This window comes from Lynx rufus, unplaced genomic scaffold, assembly GCF_022079265.1.
Source record: "Lynx rufus isolate CCGP_SWC_20201006 ecotype Redwood Valley unplaced genomic scaffold, mLynRuf1.p SCAF_6, whole genome shotgun sequence".
Taxonomy (NCBI): Eukaryota; Metazoa; Chordata; class Mammalia; order Carnivora; family Felidae; genus Lynx; species Lynx rufus.
In genome coordinates this window covers 91263451-91275702 of record NW_025814878.1, presented here as the reverse complement: position 1 = coordinate 91275702, position 12252 = coordinate 91263451, and the positions used below count along the sequence as shown (strand labels likewise).

General features: G+C 39.9%; 1 protein-coding gene across 1 annotated transcript in view; it reads left to right on the top strand.

Moving 5' to 3' along the window:
• The window catches only part of PRIM2 (DNA primase subunit 2), a 358287-nt gene extending 350870 nt beyond the window's left edge, over positions 1-7417 (top strand). The window contains exon 14 of the mRNA XM_047102680.1: positions 6809-7417. Coding sequence (XP_046958636.1) covers positions 6809-7033 — 225 coding nt within the window. The 3' untranslated portion in view covers positions 7034-7417. The remainder of the gene's footprint in view (positions 1-6808) is intronic.
• The last annotated feature ends 4835 nt before the right edge of the window (positions 7418-12252 follow it).

Sequence of the window (12252 nt, the reverse complement as noted above, 5' to 3'; positions counted from 1 at the left end):
TAAGACACCTTAGAACTTCCACAAATTAAGGTCTGTCATTCAACTTCTTTCCTTTTTTTAAAATGTGAAAATTAGATTTAAACATTGAGTTTGTGACATAATCACAAAAAATAAGAAGAAAATTTCTAGTTCCCAGATCTGCTTTTGTAGTATCTACTGAGTATTCTTTTGTTACAGGAATATTACTGCTATGGGCAATTTAAAAACTTGCCTTAGATTAGTGAAGATATTGAAAAGATGTATGTCTAAATCCTCCCACATATAACTTAAGCCACATAAAAATCAATGGAATAAAAAGGCTGTTTGAATTCGCTAGATGTCTCATTATAGATTTTTAGTTGTGAATATCTATTATTTTTTCTCATTAAATTAAAACTAGAATCCATTTTTATTGTCAGTTTTCTGCCATCCTGCCTGCCTCCCCGCTTAACAAAAATTTTTAAAGCTACATTTATTTTCCTGAGGATTTTGCGATCAAGCTCATTTTAACGAAAGTTTTGAAAATGAACCAGTTAATTGATACCATTTACAGCCGCACTATGATAGTTCCATATGGCTTTTTTGGTAATACCAGCTGCCTCATTATAAGCTGTCATTGCAAAATCTCTTGATTAAAACCCAAACATCCCATAGGTAAAACAATATTGCTTCCATTCCTTCAAAATCTACATTTGCTGTGGGAGAAATATGAGACCTATGTTTGTGTGAAGGTCACCGTGTGCAGAACATGTTGATTCCAAGCAAATGTTTGAGAGAAATTCTGTAAGTAGATGTCAAAATCTGGGCTGCTTGAAATCTGTTTTCCTCAGTGTTTTTTAGGGAGCAATGTTTTATACTGTGGTCTGTTTTTTGCTTTTGGTATGCTCCATGTGTAAATGAAAACACTTGGCCTTGTGTGGATTAATCTCTGAATTGTAATTGAAAATCATTTCTTTAGCAAACTGAGTCATTCTTGATACTTATTTGCCAAATAGCTGAGCATTTTTTTCCCACCATATAAATCTTTGCAGAAATCTTATTAAATTCTATCACATTTGCCTGCAAGCTTGAACAGGATATACCAAATAAAATTAAGCTCTTTTATAATAATTCAGGGTCATTATTATGGATATCAATTAGAGTACTGGGCTAGAAGCCATCATCGTGTCTCTTGCTTGGGTCACTGTAGTAGCTTCCTAACTCATTTCCCACTGTCTACAACACATGCACCATTCCAGGTCTTTACCCTCCACACAGCTGTTGGGATGATCTTTAAAATAGAGGAACATGATTATTTTAGTAAACTGCTTTAAAAAAAAAAACCTTAAAGGGCTTCCAAATTGCTCTGAAGATGAAATCCAAAATTTATAATGTAGCCTATAAAGGCGTCCAACCCATTTCCTTCTTTCTGGATGCCAACTACACTGATCTTATTTCATATCCCTTACAGTACTTTGAGACTACTAAGCTAATATGGCAGAATGAAAATGCATCACAGAATTTCCCTTTCTCACTAGTGAACACAATGTACAAAACATAAAAAATGACCCACCAAAAGGAAAACATCACCAATAGCAGCCAATTAAGAAAAACGGCAAGGAAAGAAACAAAAATTCTGTTTCCAAATCTAGAATGTTCCTACTTTTTTAAAAATAAGGAGTAAAGGAAATAGCTGCTGACCTTTAAGCAGAAATAAATTAAAATTGAGGGTTTCTATGGGGATAATTTGCTTTCTCTATTCTAAATTCATTTTGAAGTAAAATCTGTTTTCAATGAGGGGAGGGGGGGGCATAAACCAAAGTTAATTTTTCTGGACAAGCTGAAAGGAAACTGAATGGCAGCCATTACACTTCCTTTAGCCAGAAATAAAACTGAAAGAAAGAAAACATTTAAAAGACAACCTATTTTAGAAAAAAGTACAATCCACCATACAGAAGGAACTTCATAATTTCATCATGCTATCAAGCAATAAGTTCAGTAAAATGAACTTATTAGCAAAATGAGTTACAAAATGCAATCCCAAACCGGAGAGACCGTTGAAAACCCAAATGTCACATAGTAACATGGTACATGCCCTTGATTCAAGACCCTTGTCACTGTTTTAGTTGGTTAATAAGAAAATTAAAGTGGAATAAAAAATATGTGCATTTTTCAAACAATATATTTTAAAGTTAAAAACATTTAAAGGTCTTTTATTCATCTTTCGATGTACAGACAAGGTCTCATTTGAGTATAGTTTTGAGATTGGAGTTCAATTTTTTTTTTTTAGTTTATTTTGAGAGAGAGAGAGAGTAAGGGAGAGGCAGAGAGAAGTGGGAAGAGAAAATCCCAGGCAGGCTCCACGCTGTCAGTGCAGAACTCCACACTGGACTTGATCTCATAAACTGTAAGATCATGATCTGAGCTGAAATCAAGACAGTCTGAGCCACCCAGGTACCCTGGAATTCAACTTTTTTTTTTTTTAATTAACTACACCTATAATATGCCATCAATAATTTCCAGTTCAGGTTTCTTTCAAGTAGAAGAGGGAGCTAAGGACACATTTAAAGCAATATGATCTTTTTCCCTTAACTTTTGGGAATTCAACTTTTTTTTTTAATGTTTATTTTTGAGAGAGAGAGAGGGAGATACAGAATCCGAAGTAGGCTCCATCCAGCTTTTGAGCTGTCAGCACAGAGCCTGATGCGGCACTCAAGCTTATGAACCATGAGATCATGACCTGAGCCGAAGTCTGAGTCTCCACTGACTGAGCCACCCAGGATCCCCTCAACTTGTTTCTTTTTTTTTTTTTTTAAATTTTTTTTTCAACGCTTTTTATTTATTTTTGGGACAGAGAGAGACAGAGCATGAACGGGGGAGGGGCAGAGAGAGAGGGAGACACAGAATCGGAAACAGGCTCCAGGCTCCGAGCCATCAGCCCAGAGCCTGACGCGGGGCTCGAACTCACGGACCGCGAGATCATGACCTGGCTGAAGTCGGACGCTTAACCGACTGCGCCACCCAGGCGCCCCCCAACTTGTTTCTTTTTTAAGTGACTTGCTTTTCTTGAGTCTTTGCAAAGCCAGTAGATAGCATAGAACCAACAACTTTCTTTCTACACTCCTGTTTTCTTGGTTTTCCCCATAGCAACCATATTAATATCTTTACCTCATTGATGAGGAAACCGAGGCTTATAAAGATTCCGTTTTGTCCAAATTGAAGTTTAATTTATTTTGATCCAAAGAGTCCTCTCCGTGATGATAGATGTATTGAGAATTTTAACACGTTGAAACTTTAGGTGTAGAAAATCTCCAATGTAATTATAGCCAAAGCAGTAGATTCTTTTTTTTTTTTACATGAAATAATACCACTATGTTTTTTATAATCCTTATAATCTTGGGGCACCTGGGTGGCTCAGTTGAGCGTCCAACTCTGGCTCAGGTTATGATCTCACAGTTCATGAGCTCAAGCCCCGTGTCAGGCTCTGTGCTGACAGCTTGGAGCCTGCTTCAGATTCTGTGTCTCCCTCTCTCTCTGCCCCTCTCCTGCTCACACAATCTCTCTCTCTCAAAAATAAATAAACATTTTTAAAAATTTTAAAAATATTATGTTATGATTGTAAGTTTATTTGACTTTGCATAAAAACCTCTTAAAACAGATTTCAGAGCAACTAAGTGATCTGGTCAAAGGCCTTAATTATAATTCAGACAAAACCAGTTACTTGTTCAATGATTTTGCATAAACTAGGTAATCTCTTTAGGCTTCATGTTCCTCATTTTACATGTAGAAGGTTCAATCGAAAGGATCTTCAAGGTCTTTCCAATCTCTAATGTTCACTATAAAATGTAAAGCCTTCTGATTGATATGTTACATAAAAAACTTTTCATGAAACACTTGGTAAAATGCAAACTTTATATTGGATCTCCTACTTTTTAATGAGTTGGGTGAAAAATCGAATATAATGAAGTTCACAAATGACTCCATTGTTAATAAAAATTATAGATTTATCATAAAACATTCAGGAAACATTTTAAAATTAAGCAGCAAGGTAGCAGATAAAAATTTGTTCTAGTGACCTGAGTAATAACTCTTAAAGTGAATTAGTCTAAATGCTATCAATCTACTATACACTGACTTTACTATAAAATTATTGGCCCAACATATATCAACAGCTGACTAAAGAGAATCAGAGAATCCTGGGGTATTCAAGTATTACCAAAAAACACCTTGTTTCTGTTTATTGATTCACCTGTTAAAAGGGTTAATTCTGAACCATGACAGCAATTCTTTTAACCCCCTGCTAATCCATTTGAATCCACCATACGATTATCCATTGCTTTAATCACATCACCTCCCCTCTCAAGGATTTTTAGTGACTCCCTGATGCCTGCAAAATTAGGTCTAGACTACTTACCCTGAGTTTCAAGGCTCTCTGAGGTCGGGCCCCAGTCTGTCTTCCCAACTTCATTTCCTATTATTCCCTTTTATATGCCTTTTACACCAGGCCATCTGATCTACTTGCTTTCCAGGGACATTGCTTCTTACCTTGCTCATGTGGCTCTGCTGTTTGTATTAACCTTGACCTCATTATCCCAGCTTTTCACTTTCTCCATCTTCCCAAATTCAACTCATATAGCACTTCTCTCACAAAGCCTTCCTTGATCTCCCCAGCCAGAATGTGTCTCTAATATGGAGATAATAAGCCTTTATCTGTGACCCTTAAAAACCTCTATCAAGAATAAAAGAGTGTTAAGTATATGACTGACTTCACTAGGCTCGAAATTTCTTTAGACTTAGTCAAATGCATTCTTGTGTGCTGAAAAACTACCAGCTCATAATGTGGCACATATGACTGGTATACACTGTTGGTTCTGGGCTCAACTCACCAAATATTTAGATACCTACTATATATATACAAGTCACTTCAGTACAAAGAGAGACATAAAAAGGTTAATATAAGACAAATGAACAAAAAAGTGTAATGGCTTCTCAGTTTGTAAAAAAAAAAAAAAATTGAAATGAAAATACCCCCTAACAAAAAACAACAACAAATAACTGCAGTAAAATGGTATCCTTTGGTTGTCAGCTTCCACTGCAGAAGGCAGGGAGGGCAGAGATTCGACATGTGATCAACTCAATCTGACCCACTGGTTGAGTGTGTAGAAAGTGACTCATGTAGAAGGTTTACACTTTAGGAGCTATCTTGCTCTTAGGTCACAGCCCAAGAGTTAGTAAAGGTTTATACAACTTAAGAAATGAATACATTATAAAATCATTGACCTTGGCACAAGGACATGACAGCAGAACATACTGGTTATGAGCATGGACTGTGCTAATTCATATCCCATCTCCAGCCCTGCCAGTGTGTGATCTTGGGTAAGTTATTTAACCTCTCTCTAAAGTGGGAAATACTGATAATTTACCTTCACAGTGCTCTTAATGGAAGTTAACTAAATATATGCATGTTTGTGAATGAGTATATATGTGTGTTTTATGCCACTTAGAATAATGTCTGGCATACAGTAGTCATTAAATAAGTGCTTGCTAATATTAAGGAATATATTTTTCTTTATTAATAAATTTTAGAATCAAAGTTTCTAGAATCAAAGTTAAAAAAAGTAGTATTTGCTAAATGTTCAAATATCATCTGAACACCTTGTAAAAGCATCATTGAATAGTAAAGACACAGGGTAATGGGTAATTGGAAATGATATTCAAGATTTAATTTAAAGTTTAGTGATAGTATTTGTGAAAAGAAATAATGCAAACATGAGCAGGTTCATAGTTTTATGTTAAGTCCCACTGAAAATTACCAAAAGAAAAAAATTTTATATAAAAAGTAAGAGCAGGGGCGCCTGGGTGGCTCAGTCGGTTAAGCGTCCGACTTGAGCTCAGGTCACGATCTCGCGGTCCGCGAGTTCCAGCTCCGCGTCGGGCTCTGGGCTGATGGCTCAGAGCCTGGAGCCTGCTTCCGATTCTGTGTCTCCCTCTCTCTCTGCCCCTCCCCTGTTCATGCTCTGGCTCTCTCTGTCTCAAAAAAAATAAACGTTAAAAAAGTAAAAAAAAAAAAAAAGTAAGAGCAGGGAAAACTCAAGATTGGAATGAAGAAATTACATTAGGTTGCTTTTTCAGTAATTATGATACTAAGTGGGATTACATAGGCCAGATTTATAAATATACTCTAAAACATGAGTGGTATCAGGGACCAATATCAAAACAGTGTCTGTTTATGTCCACTCCCTATGGTCCTGGAATGTTTACTTTTTAATATTTTGTTTATTTTTGAGAAACAGAGTGCAAGCAGGGGAGGGGCAGAGAGAGAGGGAGACACAGAATCAGAAGCAGAATCCAGGCTCTGAGCTGTCAGCACAGAGCCTGATGTGGGCCTCAAACTCACAAACCACGAGATCATGACCTGAGCCAAAGGCAGATGCTTAACCAATTGAGCCATCCAGGTGCCCCAATTCTGGAATGTTTAAAGATTATACCCTTCTTCTTTTTTTTTTTTTTAAACAACAAAATATTTATTGACAGACAATATGGCAGCCACTTTGTTTAGCCATCTGAGATGTTAAGAGGTAGATCTGGAAGTAGAGTTGGATAGGGAACGGGAACTAAGAGCAGAGGTTTGGGTTGGAAATACAAATGCAAGAAGCCATTAATGTTTAGGTAGTAGTTGAAGCACCCTCTGAATGAAATCATGTAAGTACTGGATTGAGTGTTATGACCGAGAACTACTAAGATCCATGTTCTGGGCATTAAATAGTTTTTGAACAAGGTCTAGACTGGTTTATGAAGTCCCTCTATACCTTTGCTTTGTGTTAATATATACATTTGCTTTCTTACACAGGTGGATGATTGTGGCTTTTCTTTGAGCCATCCTAACCAGTTCTTTTTTGAGAGCCAACGGATTCTAACTGGTAGTAAAGACATCAGAAAGGAGTCCATCCAACCAGAAGCTCCTCAACCCAAACCAAGTGTCCAGAAAAACAAGGATGCATCATCTGCTCTGGCCTCTCTGAATTCCTCTCTGGAAGTGGATATGGAAGGACTAGAGGATTACTTCAATGAATGATTCTTAAGCGCTTAAGAACCATTTTTCCTCTCTAGCTTTCATTTCTTTCAAGATTTTGCCTGTTTCTTTTTTAACCTCTTTGTCTACTCCCTCTACCCCACCCCACCCCAGTTCATCCTCTGCAAAGCAGGCTTACGGGTAAAAACAAAGACCTCCATTCTATTTTGCTTTGACAAAAGGGAAAAAAGGAAGAATTTCTCTTGAAATCTAACACTTGAGTGGTGTGATCTAAGTCCTGTTTTAGGAGACATAACAGCTTTCTAGACTGCTTACAGTTTCCTAGAGACAGTAGAACTAAAAACAACTATTAACCCTTACCACTGTAATTTTTACTTAATCCTTTTCTGGACCATTTTTGTCAATAAATACAAAAATGTGTATTAATGTGTGTAGTTGAAGGAGTCATATTATGAGGAGGGATCCAAGATGGTGCCATGGGAAAATCCTGAATTCTACGTGGGACACACCCAACCTACACCTACACCTACAGAAGTTCTTTCTCAAGAACTAAAGGCTGACGAATAGCTTCTGCACAACAAAGGATAGAGAGGGGCCACACAAAGAAAGGTAGGAGAGCTGGATACACAGTAATGGGAATCCTACTCCCAGTGCTACAAGCTACAGTAGGGAGGGATAGTACTGAAGGGCTTGGATGCAGATTCGCCTAACCTAGGGCACAGCAGTAAAACAGTAACATAAAGAGCAACTAGACTGTATGTAAGTGAAGGCAACGCACTATTAAACCTAGAGCATCTGCCAAGCAGTAGAGAACTGCTGGAAATTTTCTCCAGGATTGAAGGCACTGGTGACCAGCATTATTTATGTTCCCCCTCCACCTTGGCAGTATAGACAGGAGCAGCATCCTGACACTCTAGTCAATCTGCTGCCTCAGTGAGCCTTGGGCCTTTAGCACACACCAGCTCCAGCTGTCTTACCAAACTGCCCCAGTGTGGTATACACCAGGACATCCCTGGGCTGTACCCATTATATGTCAACCATCTTGCCAAGGTGGCCCAGGTGCTAAGCATGGCAGGACACCCCTAGCCAGTGCTGGCTTCCACTCCAGCCATCTCACCATGGCCGCCCCGGTGTGGAGAAAGCCCCAGCCCATGCCTGCCCTATTGTAGCTGTTCTGCTAGTGTGGCATCAAGGCAGGCACCCCAGGATCCATTCCAGCTCCAGCTGTCCAGGCCAGTGCAGCCCTGGCACCAAGTGTGTCAGGACCTCCGGCCCGCAAGCCCTCCAGCTCTAGCCAGCCAACCAGAGCCACCAAAACGCAGTCCATGCCACCACCCAGGGCCACTCCTTCAACACTCAGGTAGTTCTTTCACCTAATTCATAGCAACAGAGAAAGTCAAACAGAGGGATACTGTCCAAAAGAAAGAACATGACAAAATCAGGGAAAGAACTAAACAAAATGGAGATAAGCAATTTACCTTTTGGTAAAAGTACCAAAGTGAGTTCTGGCCTAAGAGTGAGGTAGGAAGACCCTGAAGTCATATCCTCTGTGGACACACCAAATCAACACCTATTTATAGAGCAATTCCTCCTGAAGAACTAAGGGCCAATTGGACAGCTTATGTACAACAAAAGATAGACCACATAGAGAATGACAAGAGAGAGACACGGTAACAAGGGAACCCCATCACTGATGCAAAGTACAGTAGGGAGAGAGAGTACTGAAGGAATAGAACACAAGAAAAGCCAGTTTAAAAGAGCAACTAGTATATAAAAGATCCAGCCCTAGAACTCCACCAAACAGGGAGTTGGTGGGACTCTATCCAGGCCAGATGGGATGTTAAGCAGCATGGTTTATGCTCCCTACCCCTTGATACTGAGGACGGTAGCAGAGTTCTGGATGCCACAGCCAGCTTGCTGTCTCAGTGAACCCCTAGACTCTTAGCCTATGCCAACCCAGCCCATTCTACCCAGGAGGCCACAGCATGGTGCACACGGATGCCCCTGGTTGGCACTCACTACAGCTCCAGTCATTGCACCCAAGTGACACAGGTGCAAAGCATACCAGAATACTCCAGGGCCACAGCACTTTGGTTACAGACAGCTTGCTAGAGCACCCCTAGAGCAGAGCACTGTGGGACCTCCTGGCTCATGCCTGCTCATCTCCAACCACCCAGCCAGATAACCCCCTGCATAGAGCATCCTGGAAACCCCTAGTCCATAGCCTGCCTCTCAGCTCAAGCCTCCACACCAGAGCATCCCCTGTGTAGACTGCCCTGGAACCCCCAGTCCCCCACCTGCCTCTCTACTGGTCACCCTACCAGGGCATCTACTGTGTGAAGTGTCTCAGAACACCCCAGGGCACACCGGCCTTGGCTTTAGTTACCCCAACAGGGCACCCCCTGTGCTGAGTACACCCAATACACTGGCTTGCACTCACTTCAGCTCCTAGAGTGCTCCCAGCACAGAGTGGCCCAGGACCCATCCTGCTGTTCACCCACTTCGGCTTCAGCCGCCATACCAGGGTGCCCTATGAGCAGAGTCCAGAACTGCCCATGCCCATCTCAGTTTCAGCCATCCCACCAAGATAGGCCAGCACAAAGTGCTTCAGACCCCCAGCCCATGCCAGCCGCAGCTCCAGCCAGCCAGCCAATGTCACCAGGCACACAGCAAAGACATGGGATAACCACACACAAGATCACTCCTTCAAGTTTTGGAGAAGTAGCTGTTCCAACTAATTCACAGAAACACAAAAAGCCAAACTCCCCCCTAAAAAGAATAAGACAAACCCTCAAAAAAAAAAAAAAGACCTAATGAAACAGAGGTAAACAATATGCCTGATAAAGAGTTTAAAGTAATCACAAATATGCTCACTAGACTGGAGAGAAGAGTGGAAAAACTGAGGGGGCACCTGGGTGGCTCGGCAAGTTAAGCACCCTACTCGGCTTGGGTTATGATCTCACAGTTCATGGGTTCGAACCCTGCATTGGGCTTTCTGCTGTCAGTGCAGAATCTGCTTTGGATCCTCTGTCTCCCTCTCTGCCCCTTCCCCATTCGTGCTCTCTCTCTTAAAAAATAAATGAACATATTAAAAAAAAAAAAAACAGAACAAAGATATGGAAAATATAAAAAAGAACCAATTGGAGTTGAAGAATACAATAAATGAAATGAAAAATACACTAGAAGGAATCAACAGAATAGCAGATGCAGAAGGGCTTCATGATCTGGAAGATAGTGTACTGGTAAGTGCTTAACTGACAGTAAAAAGAAAAAAGAATTTATTAAAAAATGAGGATAGGTTAAGGAATCTCTTCAATACCAAGTGAATAGATATTCACAGTATAGTGGTTCCATAAGGAGAAGAGATGAAGAAGAGTGAAAACTTACTTGAAAAAAAAAATTGCTGAAAACTTTACTAACCTAAGGAAGGAAACAAACATCCAGGAAGGAACAAAAAGTTCCAAATAAGATGAATCCCAGGAGGTCTTCACCACAACACATAATAATTAAAATGTCAAAGTTTAAACATAAAGAGAACATTTTAAAAGCAACAAGAGAGAAGAAACTAGTTACATACAAGGGAAACCCCATAAGTATATCAGCTGATGTTTCAGCAGAATCTTTGTAGGCCAGAGAGGAATGGCAAGATATATTAAATCAGCTAAGAGGAAAAAAAATTACCTACAAGAAAGAATACTGTACTTGACAAGGTTATTATTCAGACTTAAAGGAGAGATAAAGTGTTTCCCAAACAAAAATTAAGGAGTTTCATCTCCACTAAACTGACCTTATAAGAAACGTTAATGGGTAGCAGGCTAGAGGAAGCAGAGGAACAAATTAATGACCTGGGAGACAGAGTAATGGAAAGTGATCAAGCTGAGCAAATGAAAGAAAAAAGAATTATGCAAGATGAGAATAGACTTAGGGAACTCAGTAACTTCATTAAGCGTATTAATATTTTCATTAAAGGGATCCCATGAGAAGGAGAGATATAAGGGCAGAAAATTTATTTGAAGAAATAATAGCTGAAAACTTCCCAAATCTGTTGAAAGAAACAGATATCGGGGCGCCTGGGTGGCGCAGTCGGTTAAGCGTCTGACTTCAGCCAGGTCACGATCTCGCGGTCCGTGAGTTCGAGCCCCGCGTTGGGCTCTGGGCTGATGGCTCAGAGCCTGGAGCCTTCTTCCGATTCTGTGTCTCCCTCTCTCTCTGCGCCTCCCCCGTTCATGCTCTGTCTCTCTCTGTCCCAAAAATAAATAAACGTTGAAAAAAAAAATTAAAAAAAAAAAAAAAAAGAAAGAAAGAAACAGATATCAACATCCAGGAGAGACAGAGATTCTCCCTGCCAAAATCAACCCAAAGGGTCCATGCCAAGACATATAATATTCAAAATGGCAAAAGAAGTGATAAAAAATTTTTAAATCAGCAAGAGAAAAGAAGACAGTTACATACAAGGGAAATCCCATAAGGCTATCAGATTTTCAGCAGAAACTGCAGGCTGGAAGAGAGTGATATGATATATTCAAAGTGTTGAAAAAGAAAAGCCTGCAGCCAAGAATACTCTATCCAACAAAGCTATCAATCTGAACAGAAGGAGAGATAGCCTCTACTACAAAGCTGTAATCATGAAGACAGCATGGTATTGGCACAAAAACAGACACAGAGACCAATGGAATAGAATAGAGACTCCAGGATTGGATCCACAAAAGTATGGCCAACTAATCTTTGACAAAGCAAGAAAGAATATCCAATGGAAAAAAAGACAGTCTCTTTAACAAATGGTGCTGGGAGAACTGGACAGCAACATGCAGAAGAATGAAACTAGACCACTTTCTTACACCATTCACAAAAATAAATTCAACATGGATGAAGGACCTGAATGTGAGACAGGCAACCATCAAAACCCTAGAGGAGAAAGCAGGAAAAAACCTCTCTGACCTCAGCCGCAGCAATTTCTTAGTTGACACATCCCCAAAGGCAAGGGAATTAAAAGCAAAAATGAACTATTGGGACCTCGTGAAGATAAAAAGCTTCTGCGCTGCAAAGGAAACAATCAACAAAACTAAAAGGCAACGACGGAATGGGAAAAGATATTTGCAAATGACATATCAGACAAAGGGCTAGTATCCAAAATCTATAAAGAACTCATCCAACTCCACACCCAAAAAACAAATAATCCAGTGAAGAAATGGGCAGAAAACATGAATAGACACGTCTCTAAAGAAGACATCCAGATGGCCAACAAGCACATGAAAAGATGC